The sequence below is a fragment of the Lepidochelys kempii genome, chromosome 4, assembly GCF_965140265.1.
Source record: "Lepidochelys kempii isolate rLepKem1 chromosome 4, rLepKem1.hap2, whole genome shotgun sequence".
Lineage (NCBI taxonomy): Eukaryota > Metazoa > Chordata > Testudines > Cheloniidae > Lepidochelys > Lepidochelys kempii.
The window spans coordinates 19,793,278-19,818,367 of NC_133259.1; the positions used below are offsets into that span (position 1 = coordinate 19,793,278).

The 25,090-nt window shown below is 45.1% G+C and overlaps 2 protein-coding genes across 2 annotated transcripts in view; one reads left to right on the forward strand and one right to left on the reverse strand.

The window, feature by feature from the left end:
* The window catches only part of LOC140910225 (E3 ISG15--protein ligase HERC5-like), a 46,447-nt gene extending 29,079 nt beyond the window's left edge, over positions 1-17,368 (forward strand). The window contains exons 17-23 of the mRNA XM_073340678.1: positions 6,852-6,995; positions 7,782-7,948; positions 10,396-10,462; positions 10,680-10,762; positions 11,654-11,837; positions 13,249-13,348; positions 15,193-17,368. Of these exons, the coding sequence (XP_073196779.1) occupies positions 6,852-6,995; positions 7,782-7,948; positions 10,396-10,462; positions 10,680-10,762; positions 11,654-11,837; positions 13,249-13,348; positions 15,193-15,407 (960 nt within the window). The 3' untranslated portion in view covers positions 15,408-17,368. The remainder of the gene's footprint in view (positions 1-6,851; positions 6,996-7,781; positions 7,949-10,395; positions 10,463-10,679; positions 10,763-11,653; positions 11,838-13,248; positions 13,349-15,192) is intronic.
* On the reverse strand, positions 46-3,525 carry PYURF (PIGY upstream open reading frame). The gene is made up of 2 exons (XM_073340680.1): positions 3,262-3,525; positions 46-187 (listed from the first exon to the last, which is right to left on the reverse strand). The coding sequence occupies exons 1-2, from the start codon at positions 3,477-3,479 to the stop codon at positions 46-48; spliced, it is 360 nt and encodes a 119-aa protein (XP_073196781.1). The 5' UTR covers positions 3,480-3,525.
* Positions 17,369-25,090: the final 7,722 nt, after the last annotated feature.

The window sequence follows — 25,090 nt, forward strand, 5'->3', positions numbered from 1 at the left end:
GGGCGTAGGTTAGTCTTCAGGTTTTGTCTGAATGATGACGGCTATCTAGGTTTGCTTCGGTTCCTCACCCTGGGCCTTTCTGTCAATCATCCTTGCGGCCTGAGGGATCATATTAGGAATGCCATCAATGATCGGATACGCGATGCCCAGCTCTTTGTTAATTAGTTCATTGGTGGATGCTTCATACCTGGTTAAAAAAAATTGAACAGTAGATACAATGACCTGGGTTGTTGTTGTTGTTGTTGAAGATTTTGGGTTGGGGTGTTTTTTTTATTTTTGGAGGGGGGTGAAAGACAACTGAAACGAACATCTCAATGGAAGTATGTAGCTAGAAACTATGGAACTAGTAGAATTATCCTAACAGAAAGTAACCAGGACACATTCTCAAAGCAGGAAATCATGCCTTCAGATAAAGATACTATTTAGAATGGAGGTAGGGTGTGACTCTTCATAACAATTTATAACATTTAAATTATGAAAATGAAAACTCTCCTTAAGTGCTTGGGCACCCTACAGCAGTGCAGTTGTGAACTAAGATTTTGTGTAGAAAATGCCATTCAGCTCAGTTGTACTTCACAATTATATTCTCAAGGCTATTCATAGGGTACTTTCCGATTGTGTTTGTGTCTGCAATGGCAGAGGTGTAAAAATAAATTATGGCAAACTGTAGCTTCCACAGAGCACATGTGCTAGTCATGAACCCTAGAGATTACATTGAGTTCTCACCTTTTTGCTGTGTTTCAATTAATTCTAGTAGATATAAATAGCATGCCCAAGGAGGTGAAAATGGAGGAAGAGCATGAGTGGGTGTGACACACACAGACACCCCTACCTTCCATTGTAACTCCTTTCCTTCTCCCAGGCAGATATACAGTTCAGTTAATGAACAGCTGCAGAAAATTGGAAGTGAGTGACCTGCCAAAATTGACTTATCTGATGGTATAGGCTCTCATTCAAATTAACTTTATGGCTGATTTAAAAACCAGCTCCTTTTGCGATGAGAGCAGAGGTTGGCAAACTATGGCCCGTGGGACCCTCCTGCCTGGCCCCTGAGCTCCTGGCCCGGGAGGCTAGTCCCCAGCCCTTCCCCCGCAGCCTCAGCTCACTGTGCTGCCAGTGCCGTGCTTGGGGAGGGGGGGGCTGTGAGCTCCTGGGGCAGTGCAGCTGCAGAGCCCGGCGGGACCTGGTGCTCGGTGCTGCGCAGGGCGTGGCTGGCTCCAGCCGGGCGGCACGGCTGCCTGTCCTGGTGCAGCCACTCGGGAAGGGGGCAGGGGGATTGGATAGAGGACAGGGGAGTTCAGGGTGGTGGTCAGGGTGTGGGTGGGGCTCTGACAGTTAGAGAGCAGGGAACGGGGGGGTTGAATTGGGGGCAGGGGTGCCAGGGGCGCAGTCAGGAAGGAGAGGGGGGACTGGATGGGGTGGGGGTTCCGGGGGCAGTCAGGGGACCGAGAGAAGGGGTGGATGGATGTGGCGGGGGGCAGTCAGGGGACCGGGAGAAGGGGTGGGTGGATGGATGTGGCGGGGGGCAGTCAGGGGACAGGGAGAAGGGGTGGGTGGATGGATGTGGCGGGGTCCTGGGGGTAGGGGCAGTCAGGAAGGAGAGGGGGGGTTGGATGGGGTGGGGGTTCCAGGGGCAGTCGGGGACAGGGAGAAGGGGTGGGTGGGTGGATGGATGGATGGGGCAGAGGTCCCGGGGGGGGGGGCAGTCAGGGGACAGGGAGAAGGGGTGGAGGGATAGGGCAGGGGTCCTGGGGGGGCAGTCAGGAAGGAGAGGGAGAGTTGGGTGGTGGGGGGGTTCCAGGGGCAGTCAGGGGACAGGGAGAAGGGGTGGATGGATGTGGCGGGGGGCAGTCAGGGGACAGGGAGAAGGGGTGGTTGGATGGGACAGGGGTCCCGGGGGCGCAGTCAGGAAGGGGGGGGGGGTTGGATGGGGTGGGGGTTCCGGGGGCAGTCAGGGGACCGGGAGAAGGGGTGGATGGATGTGGCGGGGGGCAGTCAGGGGACCGGGAGAAGGGGTGGATGGATGTGGCGGGGGGCAGTCAGGGGACCGGGAGAAGGGGTGGATGGATGTGGCAGGGTCCCGGGGGTAGGGGCAGTCAGGAAGGAGAGGGAGGGTTGGATGGGGTGGCGGTTCCGGGGGCAGTCAGGGGACCGGGAGAAGGGGTGGATGGATGTGGCGGGGGGCAGTCAGGGGACAGGGAGAAGGGGTGGAGGGATAGGGCAGGGGTCCTGGGGGGGGCAGTCAGGAAGGAGAGGGAGAGTTGGATGGGGTGGCGGGGGTTACTGGGGAGGTCAGGAGACAGGGAGCGGGATGGGGCAGGGGTCCCGGGGGGGGGGCCAGCAGGGAATGGAGGGGTTGGATGGGGCGGGGGTCCCGGGGGGGGGCCAGCAGGGAATGGGGCGGGGGTTGGATGGGGCGGGGGTCCCGGGGGGGGCCAGCAGGGAATGGGGCGGGGGTTGGATGGGGCGGGGGTCCCGGGGGGGGGCCAGCAGGGAATGGGGCGGGGGTTGGATGGGGCGGGGGTCCCGGGGGGGGGCCAGCAGGGAATGGGGCGGGGGTTGGATGGGGCGGGGGTTCCGGGGGGGGCCAGCAGGGAATGGGGGGGGGTTGGATGGGGGGGGCCAGCAGGGAATGGGGCGGGGGTTGGATGGGGCGGGGGTCCCGGGGGGGGGCCAGCAGGGAATGGGGCGGGGGTTGGATGGGGCGGGGGTCCCGGGGGGGGGCCAGCAGGGAATGGGGCGGGGGTTGGATGGGGCGGGGGTCCCGGGGGGGGGCCAGCAGGGAATGGGGCGGGGGTTGGATGGGGCGGGGGTCCCGGGGGGGGGCCAGCAGGGAATGGGGCGGGGGTTGGATGGGGCGGGGGTCCCGGGGGGCGGGGGCCGGGCCACGCCTGGCTGTTTGGGGAGGCACAGCCCCCGCCCAACCCTCCCTCCATGCAACTTCCGAAAGCCGGGGCGGCCCTCAGGCCAGCAAGTCTGCCCGCCCCGCCTGAGAGGCTCTTGCTGTGTTTTCCAGCAGGACAGTGACGTGTCACTTCGGGTCCCTGCTGGGTTAAAATCTCGTCTCCCAGCAGGACGGGGCGGGAGCCACGTGGCTGGCGGGCAGAGGACGCCGCGGGGGCGGGGAAGGGGAGCGTGCTGGCTGCCGGCAGGAATTACGGGGCCAGGGTCTCGGGCTTGCCCCGTGCGGCGGCAGCAGCAGCTCCCCAGGGTCCCCGAAGCTCTCCGAGCCCAAGGGAAGGGGCGGGAGGCCGGCCTCACCTCAGCGGCTGCTTGGAGAGCGGGCAGACCAGGAACTGCAGCACAGCCGGGTCGAAGGCCGCGGGCTGCTCCTGGCCCTCCGGCCTGTCCGAGGAGTGGCTCAGGGCTGCCCCCGGGCCGGGTCTGTGAGCAGCCGCTGCCGCGCCGGCTCCCGCGGGCTGGGGCTGCCCGCAGAGCAGCACTGAGGCGAGCGTCCTGCTCACAGAGCGTCCTCGCATGGTCCTGCTCTGCCGCGGCTGTGCTGACTCACAGGGCCAGCCTCCTCCTCTCTGCCCCTCCTTCCTTCCTTCCTTCCTGCGCCGGCCTGGGAGAGTCCCTGTGCAGCCCGGGCTGCTTGCCCCTCGGTTCCTAGTCATCAGCCGGTGCTGCCTTGCTCTCAGCTGCGCCCACCCCCCTTGCTTCTCCTGCGCTGCGGTATTCATAGCAGCTGCTCTTGCCTTGGTCCCAGCTCCTCTTGCCCTTCGGCCCCCGCCAGAGGTATTCCGTTATCCCTGGTTTCAGCCCTGTTAGTCTGTATTCGCACAAAGAAAAGGCTTCTAGTGGCGCCCTTATCACTGTCACTTGGCTCGCCACGCTGTCAGCTAATTAAGCTATTTCTCCCATGGTGTGGGAGGCAGGCACGGTGGTCTCTATTTTCGAAATACTTGGAGACTCTCGGAGACTCAGGTGTAGGTACTACATCAGTACCATACTAGATTAATGGATCAACAGAGGTAGCCATTTAATCTCATTCTCAAACAAGGAGGAGTATAAATCTGTTTGAAGGTGCCACCAGACTCCTCCTTGTTTTTGGGGATACAGACTAACACGGCCACCCCCTGATACTTAATCTCATTCGAAGCACTTCCCTGAGCAGGTCAACCATGGCGACAAGCTGAGGCTACAGCTGTTTGTGCACCTCTAGGAAAAGTTGTTGGACCATTCCCATACATACATTCCCATACATACACTCCCCCGGAGTTGACAAATTGTACTCGTGTGGAGGGTCAGCAATACTTCCTTGTGGGGAGTTAATTTTTAGTCTATTTTTATTTTTAATCTCACTGATGAGGAAAGAATTTGTTGAGTTGATTTCAGTGGGACATTGGAATTTCTTTTGAAATCTTGCTTGTTCAACACATTACAGCTTGACTGCTCTAAATCTTTGTTTTCAGAGATTTATAACTTGCTCAGGAAAAAATGGTTCCAGTGGGAAACTGGGAAAAGAGAATCTAGGGTGTTTTAAACCCAGTTAAAAAAAGAAAAACAAACAAAAATACCAAATACTTAGTACCTAATGTCATTCAGTGTCATAAAAATAATGAGACAAAAATTATTACATTTTGGCAAGTGAGCTTCCCCATAGCCCGCATTTAGACCTGAATACCTGCTGACATACAGAAAAAATCTGAACTCCCCAAACTGGGTCGGCAAATGCCCCAGATAATGCAGCACTTGCTTTGATGTTTGATGTCGCAGAGCTGCCCCACCAGAAGAGGGCACTCTATCAAATATTTCAGTAATCATACAAAAGGTAACTGAAGCACATGGAAGCCACATGTGTTCCGAATGTGGACACGGCTACTGGATTTTGTAGATGCTATTTACTGCTGCTATGATACGACAGGGATGGAGCAGCAAAACACAACTGGGAGGTGAAGTGGAGGAGCAAAGAGGGGAAGGGAACGTATGGGAGAGATTGGAGGAGTAGAGAAGTATATTGGAGAAGTTGAAAATGCATTGGGGAATAGAATGAAAGAGCACTTCAAAGAAAGCATACCACAAGAGAAGACTTGAGAGAGAGAGAGACCCTGTATCAGGCATGAGAGAGCACAGAATAATGGGAGTGGGAGCCTGAATTTATTACAGACGTGCAAGAGGACATTTCCTTGGATTCTTTTATACTTTACAAGTTGAGGCCTATGTGACTACTATACATGCTATAATTTTTTTTTCATAAGCATGTCTAACACTCATTTTAAATTAACAAAGTATTACATTTATTTACACAACAGTCAGGCTTAGCTGTTCAGGAAACTCCTACCTGGATAATTTATTTCTATCCAGGGGTTCTGAGATTATCAGAAACCATGACCCAAAAGATCATGTGATTTATTATTGTCGCTAGAATGGCAAGAAGGAATTACAGCTATATACAGCAATCCACATTTGGGGAGTATAGAGTTTTCTGAGAACCAGTATACAAATGATGCAGAACAGTAAATACATATAATTTTATTTTAATGGCATTGTGTGTGCATGTGTGTGTTATATATAACAAATATCAGGGTTTTTTTTAATGCAGATATGGCTATTATTTGGAATTAAAATTGGGTAATACCAACTGATTTCCACTAGATGGTGCTATGCTGTTTATAAAATAAGGTTTAAGCTCAAGCTTCTGTGCTTATTCCAATGTAAAAAACTACCAGTAGTGTTTTCGGTAAGTGAATGTATTGTTATCAAAAGGCCAGTGTCACCTTTCCGTTCTCTTCTCCCACTGAGCCATCTCAAAAGACAGCCTTGGAAATAGTAGTCTCCTGCTTATTCACACAGCAGGCATGGTACATAAAGCCACAGTGCAAATTTGCCCCTTGTGTAGCCATTTACATCGGGGCAAAGGGAGTGTAGAACATTACCAAGTCAGAATGATAGCCTTTTCCACCCCCCACTTGGCCCTGATGTAAATAACTGCACAGGTTTCAGACCAACAGTGATATATATCCTAGGGGTGAAATTTTGTCCCCATTGAAATCAATGGGAGTGTTGTCACTAATTTCTTTGGGGTCAGGATTTCACCCCTCATGCATATAACATTCACGTGTGGCTTATCATCATTAAAGGGGGTGTCAATAGCTGTCTAGCTGGCATCTTTCAACAGCACTAAGAGCAAATATTGGTGAAGCAAAGGAACCTGTGAAAACTGGGCAGGGGAAGAATTAGTGCCTTGGATTTAAGGATAAGGATCTAATTTGTCAGATTATGGTACCAGTACTGCCAACTTCAAGCATTCAAAAAAATCACTAGTCAGGCCCCCAAAATTATAAAACTGTCTTAAAATGCATAAGATCTTTAAAAATAATACATTTTGGATTCTTTTTATTTGCTTTCTGGTTTTAGGAACCTGCGTTCATGTTTTGAAGCTTGCTTCTGCAACTACAAAGGCTAGACATTTTTTTCAAAATGTTTTTTCACATATGCACATGATTCCAAGAGCTGGGGCTTTCAGAAAAATACCAACTAGCACAAGACTCGAAATAAAATTATGATAGCTGACAACACTGTGGTATCACTTATAACTTTTCCTCCTTCTATCTCCATCTCCTGTCCAGTATAACAGATGATGATCATTCAAGGGTAAACACACGGAAGTGTTTCATGCTGAACAGCCACTGCAGTTATGGGTATTCAATTTGTTATTGCCACCTCTGCAAACGAGGGCCCCAATCTTGCAATTTCATATGCATTGACAGTCCCTTGCACCTACATCGAGCTCTCTGCAGATTTCAGGGCCCAAGTAACTGCCTAGTGCTGGGAGGAGTTGTACAAGTGATCATTTCAGTATGGACACAAGAGCAGTGATTTTCTTGGGGTCTTTTTGGACTGTTCAGGTGCAGTTCGTTGGAGAACAAGGTATTGATGATGGAGGGTTGTCCCAGGAGTTCTTCACTATCATTACAAGGGAACTGTGTTGTCCAGAAGCACAGATATTCAGAAGTTTGGAGGACTCCAAGCTGATTTGGTTCCCCTCTCAGGTGAGTTATTAAGATGATACTATTTTTTAACCTCACCTTAAAAAAAAAATCTCCTTTTAGCTGGTATTTCCCCATATGACTGTCACCCCTTCACGTTTTTATGAACTGGCTCACCATCTGGGTCATGTCTTCTGTGAGAAACAGACTTAGAAATGCTGCAGGTCTCCCTGTGGGCAGTGCTTGGATTCCACTGAGCAAGCTCAGCCTCCATTAGGGGAAATCCTGGAGTCCCACCAACAACCAGATTCTCAGTTAAAGGAGTTTCCAGTTCATATTTTGGGCCTCAGAAATGCTTGCTCCTTTAAATAACAGGCATAGGGTTCTGTATGTATGCCGTTACTTCTTTATTTATGCATAGGGTATGTTCACTGCAATCAGGAGGTGTGATTGTAGGACACGTAGACAAACATGAGATACTTTTGAAGTTAGCTCAAGTAACAATCGCAGCGAAGCTACAGCGGCACGGACTAGCCCTGTCTGCCCAGGACCCTGGGCATATACTTGAGTGAGTGTCATCTGTGCTGCTGCAACTTCACTGCTATTGTGAGATCAAGGTTCGCTCAGGTGTATCTACATATGCTGCAATCACACCTCCCAACTGCAGGTTAGACATAACTATAAGAGAGTGTCAGTGACTTGCCCAGGCACTCAGCAGCAGAACGATGAATACAATTCACGGATCCAGATACCCAGTCCCCTGCCTCTAGCCACTAGACACACTCCCTCCCCACCATAATAAAAGTCAGTAATAAGGGCTTTGTTTTGTTTTTTAAACACACAAACTAGGTACCAGGAAGCGAAGACACCTTTTTCCTGATTGGCACTCTGTTTGGAATGGCACTGTATAACATGAAGATCGCTCCCTTTCATTTCCCTCTAGCTCTGTACAAAAAGTTGCTGGATATTCCACCCACTCTAGAAGACTTAAAAGAGCTGTCTCCTACAGAAGGGAGGTATGAAAACAATTTCCCAAGCTTTGTGCCATTAAATAAAAGTATGTGGGGGGGGGAGGGTCTCCTACTTTGTGGTGTGCATAGAAACCACTAAAAACAGAGCTAAATACAGTTATTCAAGTACATGCCTTCAATGAACTTATAATACCATACTGCTTTTGATATGATAATACTAGGACAGGGACATGCTCCAGAGATGAGACACTCAGGGTACGTCTGCCCTGCAAGTGGATTGCAGCACGTGTATACAAACCTGAGTTAGCATGAGTACCACTAGCAGTGAAGCTGCAGCAGTGTGGGCTAGCTGACTGGCTCAGTACTCAGAGTCCTGGGCGGGCTTGTATAGTTGATACTGATGCCCGCGCTGCCGTGGCTTCACTGGTATTGATATTCACGCTAATTAGATTGCGGATAGCTCGGTATGTCCACATGTGCTGCAGTCACTCCTTCGATTTCAGTGTAGACACACCCTAAGGGTGAAACTCTGCGCCCACTGAAGTCCACAGTGAAACTCCCTTTGTCTTCAGTGGGGCCAGGCATTGGACAAGCAGGAGGTTGAATTGCACCCCTGCAAACGGACAAGTTAAGGGCTTGTCTACGCTACCAAGTTTTGTTGACAAAACTTATGTCGACACCCAAAAGTCAACAAAACAAAAAAATCGCCACAGGGTGTTCACACTTGCTCCCTCTGTTGACAGATCATGTCCACACTGGGGAGACCATCATCGACAGGGTGAGCAATGCACTGTGGGTATGTATCCCACAGTGCAGTGTTGTGGGAAGAAAGAGCTGATCGCTGCATACCTTGAGATTCTCTCTGGGTTCTCCCACAGCCCCCTCAGCTGCCGAGAGCAGCATCGTGAGTAGCTGTGGGAGCTCTCCACAGTGACACGAATGACAAAACAGCGCAGCAGTCTGGCCTCCTCCCCCACAGCAGCAGTCTGCCTGCCGCTATGTTTCTAGCGCAGGGCAGAACAGGAGCATTCCAATGATTTGCTCTTTCTTTGTTTCCCAAACGGAGCAGCACACAGATACTTCCCGGAGCTTTGAAAGGGGAGAGGCACATGGCTGCAGGGAAGCAGAGATCAAAACACTGAGCAGAGCAATCAGGGCAGGCATTGTGGGATACTGGCAGAAGCCAGTTCTGTCGACAAAACAGTCAGCAGTGTCTACACTGGCTCTTTGTGGACAATAAAGGGAGGGGGAAAGACAAGTCTCTCATTGGGGTGGAAGTTTTTTGTCACCAAAACTGGGTGCTTTTCACGACAAAAGTCCCATTGTAGTGTATATGCTCTTGCTGTTTTGTTGCCAAAAGGCAGTTTTTGGCGACAAAACTTGCGAGTGTAGACAAGCCCTAAGAATGTTGTTGGCTATAATTTAGACCTGGCTGAAACAAAGCTGCATCTTATTTAATAGTCTCCTGATTGGTGGGTTATACATTTCTGTTGTGATTCCATTTTAACCAACTTAAATGTTTAGTATAACGGAATTATTTCTCTATGCTGTGATCATGTCAGATCTGAAAAACTAAGCTTTGGTTGCATTAGGTTTTGAATACGAGATTTCAGATATGTACAGCAGGAAATGGTGGTGGTGATTCAGTAGATAGTGTTATTATATTGGTTATGTTATAACCAATGTCCTATCATCAAGATGGGGATACTGTGGTGCTCATTCTGGCTGAGAAGTAAGAGACCAGGATCACAAAGACTGCATGGCAATTTATTTTGTTTGTTTTTTAATAGCATGTCTATTTCCTTCAGTGTCTTGGACAAGTTCCAACTTAGTTACTTGCATTCTGCCTACCCAACCTCCTCCCCCTGCTGTTTCACTTCTTATTTCACTAACTTGCACCGCACTTATCACCATGGCAACTAAGTGCTTCACACAAAAATTAAAAGAACAAACTATGAATTACATCAGTGAACCAAATTACCAAAAAATCTTCACTTCCTGTCTTAAATTGCTGTGTGGTGCTGCTGTGCACAACAAAATTGTTCTTATCTATCATCCCCATGGTCCATGATGGAATTGTCTTGACTCAGTAAACATAGCAGCCTCAGGCCTTGATTCTGCACACACTTACATATGTGAGTAACTGTCAGTGGGACTATTCATGTGTGTAAAGTTATTCACCTATATAACTGTAGGATGGGGGTCCGAGGCTCCAGTCCTACAATGACCTGGGTGCAAACTGACCCATACGTCTGCATGGAATTCCTTGAAAGTCAGGGGGGCTCTGCTCAGGCCACATGAAGCTCATTGCTGGATCAGACCTGAAGTTTATAGACCAGTTGTAGACCAATTTGTGGGTCATTCGGAATGAATGGTGCTAGATAAGATGTAAGACAAAAAATGTGTATATGTACAGAAATAGAAAATATTTTGCTAATTTGCATTAACAAAATTATTTAGAGTCTATTTCCATATTGCTTCTTGTCTGACAGGAATCTTCAAGAAATGCTGGATGAAGACTATGATGACATCCTTGAGAACATGATGATGGATTTCACAGTAAGCCATTATCATTCTACTTACGGGCCCAGCTCTGCAAACACTTATACACAGAGTAACTTGATTTATGAGTAGTCCCGTTGAAATCAGCACAACTGATCATATAAGTTAAGTCCTCACCTTCATAAGTGTTTGCAGTATCAGGCTCAGTATAAAGAATAAGAATGGTATGAGTAAACCAGCATTCAATTTTTTACTTTGCCTTTGACTGTTGTAGATAATGAAGGAACAAGGAGGATCTATAGTTTCCATCGAACTTAAAGAAAATGGTGCAGACATTCCAATCACAAAGCATAACAGGTAGTTTTCTCCCTCTTTCTCTACACACACACGCACACACTTCTTTAAGCATCTAGTGTTTTAGTTTCTGTCCTGGAAGAGGTATCGATTTATTTATATATATATATATATATATATATATAATTTGATTTTAAACTGTAAGATTTTTCTTTCGAGCAAATTGTTTGTTACATAGGACAGAAGGATAGTTGGAAGTAAAAGTTCATTAACCTTACAGTGTATCAGGGATAACCTCAACACAGGGGTAACTGGGAGATGATAGTCTTTGGTCTGTGTTATGCAGAAGCTCAGAAATGGTCCCGGCTGGGCTTAAAATCTCTGAATCTGAAAGCCCTATTTAAGCCCTATATATAATATTTAAAATGGGTAGATGATATAGAACTACAATTCCAGTGAATCATTCCTGTCACAAATAAAAAGAAGAATCAAACTGAGTTAAACCTGTGTAAATCCAGAATAATTCTGTTGACTTCAATGGGTGTTACTCTGGATTTATTCCACTGTAAAACAGAGCAGAATATGGACCAGGGGTCTGTGTTCATAAATGTGCATTCAGCACAAAATAAAGAATACCTGCCGTGTCTTACTCTGGGACCCTTGGCTACTACTACAATATAAACAATTAATAAGAATGACCTTATAATGTATAAAAATAGCACAGAAAATGCATTCATGGGGGTGACTGAATTGACAGTCATTTGTAGTGGCCATTCGTGTTTGTTTATGTACATAAGTAATCCTATTGAACTCAGCGGGATGGCTACGCATGTGCACAATGTTTCTTGCATGTGTTGGATTAAGGCCATATTGTAGGTTTCCCCTTTAAAGTTGTCCCTCAGTCTGTTTCACTAAAAGCAAGAAATCTACAGCATTCGGTTGATATCTTTGCAGGAAAGAATACGTCAATGCATACGTGAATTATGTGTTCAATGAATCGGTAAAGAAGCCATTTGAGGATTTCAGGAATGGGTTTTTAAGAGGCTGTCCAGCTAAAAAGTGGAAGCTCTTCCTTCCTATCGAGTTCCTTACTGTTTTCCGTGGACATACAAAATATGACTGGAAGCTGCTGGAAGAGGTAATGCAGTCCAGCAGAGCATGCACCTGCTTCACTTGCTGAATATAGGTTCCCTGTCTTTGTTCTTTTGTCGAGTACATATCCCATGAATGAGAGAATAGGTGGTTCAGGGGCCTGGTAAGAGATGAGGGGCTTTTCACTTAGGTTCACACCAGTGACCCAATTAATTGTTCCTAGTGGCTACTAGTCATTTTGGGGCTAAACAGGTTGATATTCCTTTAAATTCTTTTGGGTTGTGCTGTTGTCTCATTTTTAGTGCTCTGTAGCCAAAGAAACATGATCTGGAGGTCCATGCTGCAGAGTACCGCACCAAGCATGCTTTGGGCACTCAAAGTAAAACAGTAGAAGAGTGGTGCCTTTGCTGACTATGCGTATGTACAGCATCTAGCACCATGGGGCCCCAGTTATGGCAGGGGTCGCTAGGCATTACTGTAATACAAATACTAATTACAATTTTCAGAGCTCCACCCATTACACCCTTGTTGGAAATTTGCCCCATATGAAAGACACCCCTTTGGTTTTCCTGGTACCACTTCTTAAGATTAAAAAAAACAACAAACAAGAGAAGAATTAGAGATGGGCCTAAAGCAATACCCCGGATCTGACCTGAATCCTTCCCTCCCACCACCTTCAAGCTGCAAAGTGGGCATGTTAGAAATCCATTCCCAGATCTGAAATCCATGTACTATACTCCTTTCTCTCTAGCTGGTTGAGGCAGACCCTTGATTAGAGTGCCCTGAACTTCTGCGTTCGTACAGGGGTGTTTAAAAATCTGAAATAAATAGGATGAAACTCAATGAGTCAACAATGTACCACTGTTGCAAAAAAAGTGATAATCATTCTGGGATGTATCAGTAGGAATGTTGTAAGCATGCCATGAGAAGTAGTTCTTCCACTCTACTCAGCACTGAGAAGGCCTCAACTGGAGTATTTTGTCCAGTTCTGGGCAGTGGGCACCACACTTCAGGAAAGATGTGGACAAATTGGAGAAAGTCCAGAGGAGAGCAACAAAACATGACCTATGAGGAAAGACTTAAAAAAACTGGGTTTATTTAATCTGGAGACGAAAAGACTGATGGAGGACATAACAGTCTTCAACTATGTAAATGCTGTTACAAAAAGGAGAGTGATGCATTGTTTTTCTTAACCACTGAGGACAGGACAAGAAGTAATGGTCTTAAACTGCAGCAGGGGAAAATTAAGTTAGACATTAGGAAAAACTTCCTGTCAGGGTAGTTAAGCACTGTAACAAATTACCTAGGCATCTTGTGTTATGTCCATAATTGAAGGATTTTAACAACAGGTTAGACAAATACCTGTCAGGGATGGTTTAGATAATACTTAGCAAGGTGCCTTCCGGTCTTATATTTCTAGACTAATGGGGCAGGGCTATTTTTATTCTCTTTGACAGAATACAAAGTACACAGATTATGAAAAGTCTGATCAAACCATCAAGAATTTTTGGGCTGTGTTTCATGAACTCCCAGAAGAAAAGAAGAAGAATTTTCTTGGTAATAAAACAGGCACTTTAAATAATGCACTAAATATTCTCTCTCTATTTAAAACACAAAAAAGCATTTTGGTTGTAAAATAATTTTGCTTTAAATTGCTTTTTACTGTATTTGGCCTTGTTTTCATCATTTCCATGCCAGAGCCTTCTCTGCCAAATTTTAGTTCTGTTCCTTTAGGTCTCACTCTTAGACTCTGCCCCAGTGCATCTGACTTAGCCATGATTCTTCTGTACTTCATTTATTCTGAACATCCCTAGGTATCCTAACTTTATTCCACCTAAGGCTAATATAGAGCAAGTGGAGGTGATGGGTCATGAATCAGCATGCAGCTGAGGCCAGAGGTATTTGATTAGCTTCACAGCAATTACCTCATGAGAGTATTTAGTTTGACTAAATGGAAGAATATCTACTTCTTAATTCTTCATCTGCTGGAAATATTTTAGAAGTATGTGTTGGTGGTTAGAGCAGAGGACGAGGAGTCAAGACTTCTGCCTTTTTCCCCAGCTCCCTCTTTGATTATATTGATTGATTGATTATTAGTAGAGCTGGGGTGCAGATTTCTGTCACAATATTTTTTCTAACAGAAAATGCCATTTCTACAGGCAAAACTTACATTTTGCTGACACTCTTTGATTTTCCAGGAAAATCAAAACAAAATGTTTTGGGTCAGGTAGCCCCAAATTGAACATTTTGATTTTTTTAAATGAATCAAAATGTTTAGTTTCAGGTCAGTTCAGCATTAATCTATGCTCACCTGAGCAGCCCTAGAGCATTATGGAATTTGTAGTTCAGTTGCCCCATGCCCCCATTTTCTTTTATGGGCAAGTGCTCCCTGGCTGGACTGCATTTCCCATGATGCACCATAATGGTTCAACCAGCAGGGAGACTGTGATGCATTATGGGAGATGCAATCCAGCCAGGAAGCCCCATCCATACAGGAGAATTGGGGCATTAGGCACCAGCACTACAACTCCCATGAGACGCTGTGACATTTAAGGAAAGCCCCAGATTAATGCTGAACCAAGTCAAAATGAAACTTTTTAATTTGGTTCACCAAACCAAAATGAAATGTTTTAAATTTGGGAGTCCTGAAACATTTAATTTTGATTGAAAATGTTGAACAAAATGTTTAGACATTTCCTAATTGAAATGTTTATGACCTTTCCAGTCCATGAAAAAAATTGAAATTTGGACTTTTTTTCCTGATTTGGGATGACAACAAATGTCAAAATATCAGCAATTCCCCACAGGACAGAAATTCTGCTACATCTACTTATTAATCTCTCTCTCCAAGGTATTTCAAGACATCTATTGCCATAGTAACTTAGTGCAAGATAACCAAAGATAGCACTGATTATGCCTCCCCCCCCAAATTCCTGTGTGTCTTTTTGTATTTAATTTTATAAATTTTGAGGTGAAATTGTGGCACAGATCAGAAGGAGGGGGCACAAAAGAGATGACTTGGTCGGGGCCTAAGTGGAGTTCTTAATTATGTGAGTGTTCCTTACTGACACAAGTAGTCCCAGCTTTATCCAAGAAGGTTGCTGGATCAGGTTCATAGTTTTTAAACACAGAAAGCCTAGCCTCGCCTTTCTAACTTAAAAAATATTTTTAATTAAAAAAGAAAAGAAGGGATCATTCTCATTATAAGTCAGCAAGTAAAAGGATTCAAAATATTCAAGTACACTAAGTGCAAAACAAAAAACACAAAACAAGTAGCTTGTACAATTACCTGTATATTTACTTTGTGATTCTCTGCCCCCGCCACCCCATTTGTCCTCCAGTAATGTTATCTTAGTGTGTTTTCTGTCTGCATCTTATTGACTTTTTTTTTCTCCCCTCAGCTTTTCTGACAGGAACGGATCGAATCCCTGCCGAAGGGATGAGACATTTTCAATTCACTATTGCAGACTTTAAAAAAGAAAACCCGGACCTTTTCCATCCTGTTGCCAATACCTGCTATCACATCTTGGCGCTCCCAAGATACAGCAATAAAGAGATTTTTCGGGAAAAGTTCCTGAATGCCTTAGAGTTTTATGAAAAATTTAACCTATCATAAATTGTGGCCAAGAGCAATTTAAAAAAACATTTTTCATGTCTTACTTGCAATAGTATTCTATTGTTGGAGGAGATGCCACCAAATCCTGTCTTTTATTTGTACTGCACCTTAAAAACATTCAGATTCATTCATCCATTGGGATTGCACTTTGATTGACTGCAGGATTGACTGCAGGCCTGAGAATCACCACCTTTGTTAAAGTACCTAAGATTGTAGAACAGGTTTGTAAAAAGTCAGTGAACTAACTAACCAAGTGCAATATTGACTAAACGAAAATGTATTATTGGTTAAATGACTTTTTCCCTGCATAATCTCTTACATTGGATATAAAGTGTGTGTGTGTATATAAATATATATATAGAGAGAGAGAGAGAGAGAGAGATTGATTTTGTGATATGACAGGTGTATATATAGTACATAGGAATTTCAAAGGTACCTAGTGGATTTAAATGCCCAATTCTCCTTGAATTTCATTTGGATTTGGGTGAATGAGTCTCTTAGGTTCCATTGCAAATCCCAGCCTTAATATGTATCAAAAGAACACGTTGTAATTAATTAGTAATGGTATATAAAATAGGTTGACAATGTATATAATAGGTACTTTTAACTTGAGTGCTACCTACCAGACTGCTGTGTTAGGCAAAATCACCCTCCCGGTCTTAACTCTCATGCTTCCTACATTCCCACCATTTAAAAGAATCTTGCTGCTTCACAGATGTTTCTGGCTGGGGTTTTCAAAGGAGCATATGGGAGATGGGTGTTTAATGGGAGATGGGCAACTGACTCCCTGCAGCCACTTGGAAAGTCTCCAGCACACTGACACATTCAGCGAGCAAGAGGTTAATTGGATGCTGGGAGGAGGGGTTGGTAAAGACAGTGATGACTCTGTAACTCTACAGTGCTCTTATTTGACATGGACCTGATTACTCAGCAAAATAAGTCACTATCTTTGCCAGCAGCAGAAGCCTGAATTGTGTTCACAGGGTGACCTCAAGAAGCAAGTCAACAACTGTAATATTAACAAATAACAATTAACACTTCTCCTATAGGTTTCCCAATGCATCCTGTCTTCACTGTGTCTTTTTTGGATTTGTCTGTAAGCTCTTTGGGGCAGAGATTCTCAATACTTTGTATCTTGTATAGAACCAAGCATGCTGTCAATGCATTCTTAATAGTAGTAATGCCAAAGGGAGAGGATGATGAAATTTCCACTGATCAGAAATATTAGTGATGAGTTCTCTAGCCTTACCCAATACCTAAGGGGGCCTGAACCTGCAAATTTGTATTGGACTGAGCAGTCCATACTCTCACAAGCACTGTCTTTGACTCCCCCAAGTAAGAGGTTTCAGGATCAGGACTCAGCATGGCAAATATTTTATATTCTGTCAGTCATTTCCAGGCTTCGCTAAAAGCTGTATTTTTAAAGCATTAATGCAAGGGCTTTGCATTCCCAACATGCTGTGAACTTCTTATTTTCACTGTACGTAATTTTTAAAGGGGGTGTGTGGAGTCTTAAGCAAATAGATTTCATTTTCAAAAGCACAATGTTTTTTTAAATAAATGTCACTGCTATCATAAGTTAAACTCTTTGGGTCCAATTATGCAAGCAACTCCATGTGCATGGATCCCTGCACCTATGCAGGCTTCCTGGTGGGCCCTGGGAGCTGGCTGTACTTTGCAGAATTAAGGCCCAACACTGATAATACTATGCAAGGTTGTAAACACTGCAGACTATACTTTTTGTATTTTTCTGTGGTTTTTCTTGTAAAAAGCATATAAATATTGCATCTTTTTCATTGTCCGACAACTGTGCTCATTGCTTACCCTGAGTACCGTATGTTTGTTATACATTGTTGAATACGTCAGTGGGCAGGTACCTAAAGCAAGTTTCATGTGTAAGAAAGTGTTTTACTGGCCCTTTTGCCAAATGTTGTGTTGAAATAAATGAGGATAGCCTTTCATATGTACAGCTGACAGTGTTTTTCTTTGTTGTACAACTGCCTGTGTACTGTTGTTTCCTTGGTTCTCTCTCTTCGTAAAGCAAATTTTCAGAAGCGGGCACAGTAGGAAGTGAAGGCTGAGCTAAGAGTGTTCAAGTTTATCATGTGCAACATAATTATGTTTCTGATCCAGTTTCCTATTACATTAGTAAGCCAGGTCAAGTATGTTGCTGTGTGGGGAGATATTTGCTTTATGCTGATTTGTAAATCTAGGACAAACGTTATATACAGTATTCTTCACTTCCAGTCCTAAACTGTGGTGTTGCTGCTGTGTGCTGTGTGACAAGCCCTATGTTTCGCGCCAGAGGCGGCTGCGTTTCAGTGATAAGTGAGGTGATTCCTGTAGAGGGCTGGCCCCACACTCCCTTTGCTTCTGTCGGTGCAGAGGAAACTAAACTATTGGATCTGAGTAGGGTCACCGCGGGAGCACCAGCTCCACACATGCCTCCAGAAACTTCTCTGTGGGACGGGCAGGTCTGGCTACTCTCTTTGGCATCCTGCTCCTTCCTCCTAAAACTGTAGGCCAAAGCAGAGAAAGTGCCCTATGTTGTGATGCCTCCTCCCACACATCCCCGCTACAGGAGTTTCAGAGAGCAGCAGCAGCTGAAATCCCTGACTCTGTCATTCCTAGAGGAGATAGGTTGCCATGGTGTTGCAGGGGGTAAAGTGGAAGTGTGTGATGAAACTGGCAGGACCCTGTGCCACTTTTATGCACTGCCTTTTCTTTCATTGTAGTGATGAGATTTAATTGGGATGAACGTTCTGCCATATAGTATTCCCAAATCCTAACCGAGCTGGGACTCCCACTCAGCTTTCCTGCATGGCGGCTCAAAGCACTACCCCAAGCCAGCCTACTGCTCATCTACTTGTTACTTTCCTGTTATACTTTCTGATTCTACACTAGGGCTTGGAAATTCTGAGTGACTGTAAGTACTGTGCAGCTATAAGAAAGATGGTTTCTGTCTGGATTTCACAGTAACCCATTGCAGATTAAATGATTATAGGTTTATCTGCAGCCTGCAGGAATTTCCTCTATCTCATATGATGCATGAGAGAGAAAGCCTGGAGTAACTTGCAAGGCTATTTTTAATTCATTCTCAAATAAGCCCTGATCTTAGAAAAATAAACTCCCTCACAAACAGTACTTTGGGCATCAAGTTGTGTCTACATTACAGCTCCTGGTACATTACCCAAAACAAACAAACAAAAATCCACAGGAGCTGAACCTATTTTAAGACATTAATTCAAAAGAGTCTGTGTTGGCCAGAGAAAGTGTATGAAACTCACATTAGAAAGTGTTTTCTGAGATGCTTCCTCCTGTCTAAATGTCTGATTATCACATTTAAAGAAGCCCTAACGCTGTTTGCAGTGAAGAATAGCTGATTTTGTCAGGCATCCTTTTAGAACAAAATCTCCTTGGAGTTTCTAGGTCAAGATAAGCCAAAGGGTGTGAGATGTGCTCTGTGAAGAGGTTTAGCCAAGGGTGGGGAATGGATGTTCTGGAGGAAAGGCTGGCAAGGGCTGGTGGAGAGCCACTGGACCACTTGTACACACAACTGCACCTGCAGTATGGTTGGCATAACTTCGGCCTTGCTGTGGAGTTCCTGTATGGGATACAGGCATGATAGCCCGTCACTCTTGGTCCAGAAGGTAGCTATACCATGGAAGGAATACAGAAAAAAAACATACATGGGTTCATTCCCTCCAGTGACAAAGAGACTTTTATGGTCAGCTCAGGGTTACTACTCCCCCAAAAGATAGCTCTCATGCATGTTTATGGATGACGGGTGAACAATGTCTGGCTTATGTCAGACGGCATCTTCTCCCATTAGACCAAGAGTTCTGCCTTTGTGAGTCATTCTTACTTTGAGTCGCTTGCTGGCTGACGGACAGATCCCTCCAGGGACTAGATACATCAGCACATATCTGCCAAGGACCATCTACCAGACCTTTAATAGAAGTTTTTAATCTGCCTTCATTTCAGGTCTAAAACATTTCTGTTCCAATATTAATATAAGGCTTGTTTTATTTCTTCTGAGACAATGCAGGGACAATATGGATGAGAAAAGACCTGTGCACTTATGTGTTAAGACACTGTAAGGGGAAATAATTCCCAGGATTAGAAGCTAAATAAAGAAATACAAATTTAAAAAAAAACCATCAGAAAATAAGCCACCAGACACAAGAGATAATATAAATTTTAACAAGAGTGGACAGAGAATGTTGGAAACGTAGGGGCCCAAATTCTCTGCTGCACTGAGTTTCTGTGTGGCACAGCAGAGGGGACAGCTCCCTGCATCTCAGGGTTAATCTGAACCCAGGGTTGGTTAGAGCAGCCCCTAGGCTGCCATAAAATGTCTGTCAGCCATACTGTGGGGCCATGTGGGTACCCATAGCAGTGCCGCTGATCTGAAGGTATACATTATCCCCAAATGTGAAATAGTTATGGGTGAGGACAAAGTCACAAAGTTCAGCCATCAGGTTAGCCGTGACATTATCGGGGATACTGTTCCTGACGGCTTGTAGTCCATCTTTGTGTGGAATGTTGGTGTAGAGGGTTTCTACATCCATAGTGGCCAGGATGGTGTTTTCAGGAAGATCACCAATGGATTGTAGTTTCCTCAGGAAGTCAGTGGTGTCTCGAAGATAGCTGGGAGTGCTAGTAGCATAGGGCCTGAGGAGGGAGTCTACATAGCCAGACAATTCTGCTGTCAGGGTGCCAATGCCTGAGATGATGGGGCATCCAGGATTTCCAGGTTTATGGATCTTGGGTAGCAGATAGAATATCTCAGGTCGGGGTTCCAGGGGTGTGTCTGTGCGGATTTGTTCTTGTGCTTTTTCAGGGAGTTTCTTGAGCAGATGGTGTAGTTTCTTTTGGTAACCCTCAGTGGGGTCAGAGGGTAATGGCTTGTAGAAAGTGGTGTTGGAGAGCTGCCGAGCAGCTTCTTGTTCATATTCCGACCTATTCATGATGACGACAGCACCTCCTTTGTCAGCCTTTTTGATTATGATGTCAGAGTTGTTTCTGAGGCTGTGGATGGCATTGTGTTCCGCACGGCTGAGGTTATGGGGCAAGTGATGCTGCTTTTCCACAATTTCAGCCCGTGCACATTGGCGGAAGCACTCTATGTAGAAGTCCAGTCTGTTGGTTCGACCTTCAGGAGGAGTCCACCTAGAATCCTTCTTTTTGTAGTCTTGGTAGGAAGGTCTCTGTGGGTTAGTATGCTGTTCAGAGGTGTGTTGGAAATATTCCTTGAGTCGGAGACGTTTGGATAATTTTTCTTCAGGTTTTGAGTCTTTAGGGTGCATTCACGTCACTCTCTCAAGCTTTTCTCAGAAAGCCCCAGAGCTAGAGAAACCTGCTTTTTCGAAAAGGAAGCTGGGAGTCTCACGTTGTCAGTCGCTTGGGCTTTAGTTAGCTTGGGATTGTTCTGATCTCTTCTGGGAGTCAGTTCCTGAGTGCAGAGCCCTCTGTTGACAAGCTCTGCCCCTTGCAAGTTGCACTGTGGGCCTCAACAGTTTCACCAGCCCTGATGATGACAGCTGTGTCGATGGTTCCTGGCACAAAGGTCTCAGAATGCCCCAGGCTCCTTTTGGATCAGTTTTCTACTTGATTTTGGGGAGTACACACAGACATTGTCTTTGGAATGATTTTAATATTACTTTCAAGTGATACTATATGAATGCTGGCACCTTTTCTCTTACTGCTGCATACTGAGAAAGCTGATTATCTGGCTAAACAGCACCTTTGTGCGATTGGCACTAAAAACGGTATTTAAAGCAGGGCTGTTCCTCTTCCCTTTCCTCCCTTTGTTGGTCACTTGGCTTCTCAGATTGTAAACTCTTCAAGGCAGGGATTATGGTTTCATACTGAATGGACGGTAACTAGCACTAGCAAGGAACAGCAATGAGAATCATGATAATTGTTTGGCTACTAATAACATGCTTAACTTTGCATGCTAGGATTCAGGCCAGATCCTCAGCTGGTGTAAATCAACAATCAGTTAATAGTGCTACCCTGATTTACACCAGCTGAGGATCTGGTAATCAAATGTCATGCTTCTGGGTGCAAGCTGATCATCACAGTAGTCAGGAAGAGACTTACCCTAGATACAGCATTGAATAATTACCCATATAGCTATCAAGCTACCAGGAACAGCATTTTGGTTAGGTTTGTGTGTATTTTTACTTTGCTTTGGCCTGCCTCTAAAGAATTTAGGCATTGGCTACTGGTGAAGGAGAGACAGAAGATTTAATGACCTGATGTGGGTATGACATCTCCAATGTTGCTAAGTAATAATGACCAAGCACAGGCCAATGCTATATTTGCATGAAAATACAGCCTGCAACTATGAATTCCTGGGTCAAGAGATATGATACTCTACATCACCATGGAGACAACATGAGCTGAAAGGTAAAAAAATAAAATAGAAAACGGTAACATTCCACAAACTATGGAAGGTCAGCTTCTTAACTGTGCCAAATAAACCATGGGAGCAGAGGGAAGAGCACAAAAGATGTTTGTGGCTCCTTGATGCTGGGGCAGGATCTGCCCTTGCCAAGTCCCTAATGTGGTTTAGAGCAGCTCCAGACAATTATTTTCTACCAGTTCCTTTCAAAAACATCATTCCCTCAAAATATGAACAGTACCTGCTTGCCTCCTTAAATCAGAAGTCTCCAACAGCTCTCCCATAACAGTTCTTAATGGATTAGAAATCACGTCTGATTGTCCACATGTGCTGACAACTATGGTTGGTTGCACCCACAGTGAGGTCAGCGCTTGATCAGCTATGACTCAAGCTGGTGTTCTGTATGGTAGGAGAAAGATCCATCCATAGAGGGTTTCCCTCTGCAAGGATCTCAGCAGGATGGTCTGGCCGAAAGTCCCCCGGCTCTGGAGTATCTGTAATCATACTCTCACATGCAATCTGTCTCTTTTCCCCTCCAGGCTGGAAAATATGTGGCCAGACTTTAATTGACTCACATGGATAAGAACAAAGAGAACTGAAATGGTATTTAAAGAGAACTGTGGTCTAGGATTTGGAGCTTAGGAATGGAAGCTGAAAACAGCAGCATTCTAAACCTGGAGCTGCCACAGGTTCACCATATGCCTCTCAGAGTCAGTTTGCATCTTGAGAAACTGGTAGCCAGTTGAAATGAAGCCTCTTACAGCTTACATCGTTGATAGCTGTCCCACTGCTGAAGGAGCATATTTCCTCTATAACAGTGGTTCTCAACTGCGGTCCACCGCTTGTTCAGGGAAAGCACCGGTGCGCCGGGCCGGTTTGTTTACCTGCCACGTCCGCAGGTTTGGCGGATCGTGGCTCTCACTGGTCGCAGTTCGCCGCTCCAGGCCAATGGGGGCTGCACGAAGGGCGGCCAGCACATCCCTCGGCCCGCACCGCTTCCTGCAGCCCTCATTGGCCTGGAGTGGTGAACCGCGGCCAGTGGGAGCCGTGATCGGCCGAACCTGCGGATGCGGCAGGTAAACAAACTGGCCTGGCACACCAGGGGCTTTCCCTGAACAAATGGTGGTGGACCACAGTTGAGAACCACTGCTCTACAATAACTCCTAATTCCCAGGGGGATTTAGAGGGTTATTTTAGTACCTATTTGTGAAGTGTTTTGAAGAGGAGTAGCGCTAGTCAAATGCATAAGTATTATTATGATCACCAGATAAGTCACAGTTAAAAATTCATACCATGAACAAAGATGGAAGAAGTGCAATCAACATTGGACTCTGAAACACACACTGAAGTTAAGTTTCAGAGGGGTAGCCATGTTAGTCTGTTTCAGCAAGAACAACAAAGAGTCTTGTGGCACCTTAAAGACTAACAAATTTATTAGCGCATAATAATATTTCACACCCATCTCTGTAAGTATATATTTATTCATCTGCCAAACTCCAGTTTAAACTTCTACATCTGAAGAAGTGGGCTAAAGCCCACAAAAGCTTATGCTCTAATAAATTTGTTATACTGAAGATAGATACCTATCGGAAGGAGCTTTACAGAATAGATGAATGCTGCTACCTCATCGTCTTTCTTGAGCCTAAATTGCATTTGGAACAGCAACCCCACCTTGGGATGTGTTGGACAATGTCAAGTTCCCGCTCTTGCGTTGTGGATTCAACTCCAGACCTCTTAAAAACAGGCCAAGGTAACTAGCTTTGCTGGGCCAGCATTCCATCCACAGAGCTAGTTGGCTGCAGTGAGGAATGCATTGTCTTAAGTCAGTGGTTCCCAAACTGGGGTTCATGAACCTCTGGGGGTTCATGAAATGTTACAGGGGGTTCTTGGGGAAAAATTCCCTAATGGCAAACAGAGCTGTCCCTAGGGATCCCGGGCAGCACAGGGCCAGCAGCGCAGAGCCCCTGGACTTCCAAGAGCTAAGCAGATCAAAGCAAGCATATCTATCACACTGAGGAGATTTAAACTTCAAGACTCCTTATAAGAAATGGAAAGGGAGGTGGATATTTTTTGCTGTTTTTAAAATTAAAAAGGCAGCTAGTATTGTTTTTAAAATTATGATGAAGAACAAGTTTAAGCTTTGTTGTACCGTGCGTTGTTTGCCCAGACTGCTCAAGATCTGAATGCTGGTGTAGGAGGAACTCCTTGAGTTGGCTTCTTAAATACCTTCATGCTGCTTCACATCTGATACTCCTTGATGAAGGGTTCACGAGACTTGACATTTTTGTGAAAGGGGTTCACAGGTTGCTAAAGTTTGGGAACCACTGTTGTCAATGTTCCCTCCCCACTCTGAATCTAGGGTACAGATGTGGGGACCCGCATGAAAGACCCCCTAAGCTTATTTCTACCAGCTTAGGTTAAAAACTTCCCCAAGGCACAAATCCTTCCTTATCCTTGGATGGGTACTGCTGCCACCACCAAGTGAGTTAGACAAAGATTCAGGAAAAGGACCATTTGGAGTTCCTGTTCCTAAAATATCCCCCCAAGCCCCCTCACCCCCTTTCCTGGGGAGGCTTGAGAATAATATACCAACCAAATAGGTAAACCAGATTCTTAAAAAACAGAACTTTATTATAAAGAAAAAAAAGTAAAAGAAGCACCTCTGTAAAATCAGGATGGAAGGTAACTTTACAGGGTAATCAGATTCAAAACATAGAGGATTCCCCTCTAGACAAAACTTTAAAGTTACAAAAAACAGAGACATAGGGAAAACTCTAAGCATAGGGAAAATTCACAAGGTAAAAACAAACGATAATCTAATGCACTTTGCCTTATTTACTTACTGTTTTTGCAATACTGAGACTCATTTTAGGAAGATTTTAGGAGAAGGAGTTTTCTGACCTGATGCTTCTCTACTTCCCCAGAGAACACACAACAAAGAGCACAAACAAAGCCTTCCCACGCCCAGATTTGAAAGTTTCTTCTTTCCCCATTGGTCCTTTTCGTCAGGTACCAACCAGGTTATTTGAGCTTCTTAACCCCTTACAGGTAAGGAGGAATTCTAGGCTAGCCTTAGCTGTATGTTTATGACTACTGTCTTAAGCTGATGGCTGTGTCAAGTATCCCTCCCCTCAGCTTGTATGAAAACCAAGCTGTCTAAAAAGCGTTGCACACTTACATTGAAAAGCATCACGGTAATGTTTTATCATCCGTGTTCATAATAGCTGCATGATCTCTTCAGAAGTGAGATAGTCAGAGAGCTCTGCCAATTATA

Excerpts from the sequence above, each read along its gene's own strand:
- PYURF (XM_073340680.1), bottom strand. The coding sequence starts at position 3,479 with ATGCGAGGACGCTCTGTGAGCAGGACGCTCGCCTCAGTGCTGCTCTGC. Across the intron at positions 188-3,261 it reads CTCTCCAAGCAGCCGCTGAG|GTATGAAGCATCCACCAATG; the intron begins GTGAGGCCGGCC and ends TTTTTTAACCAG.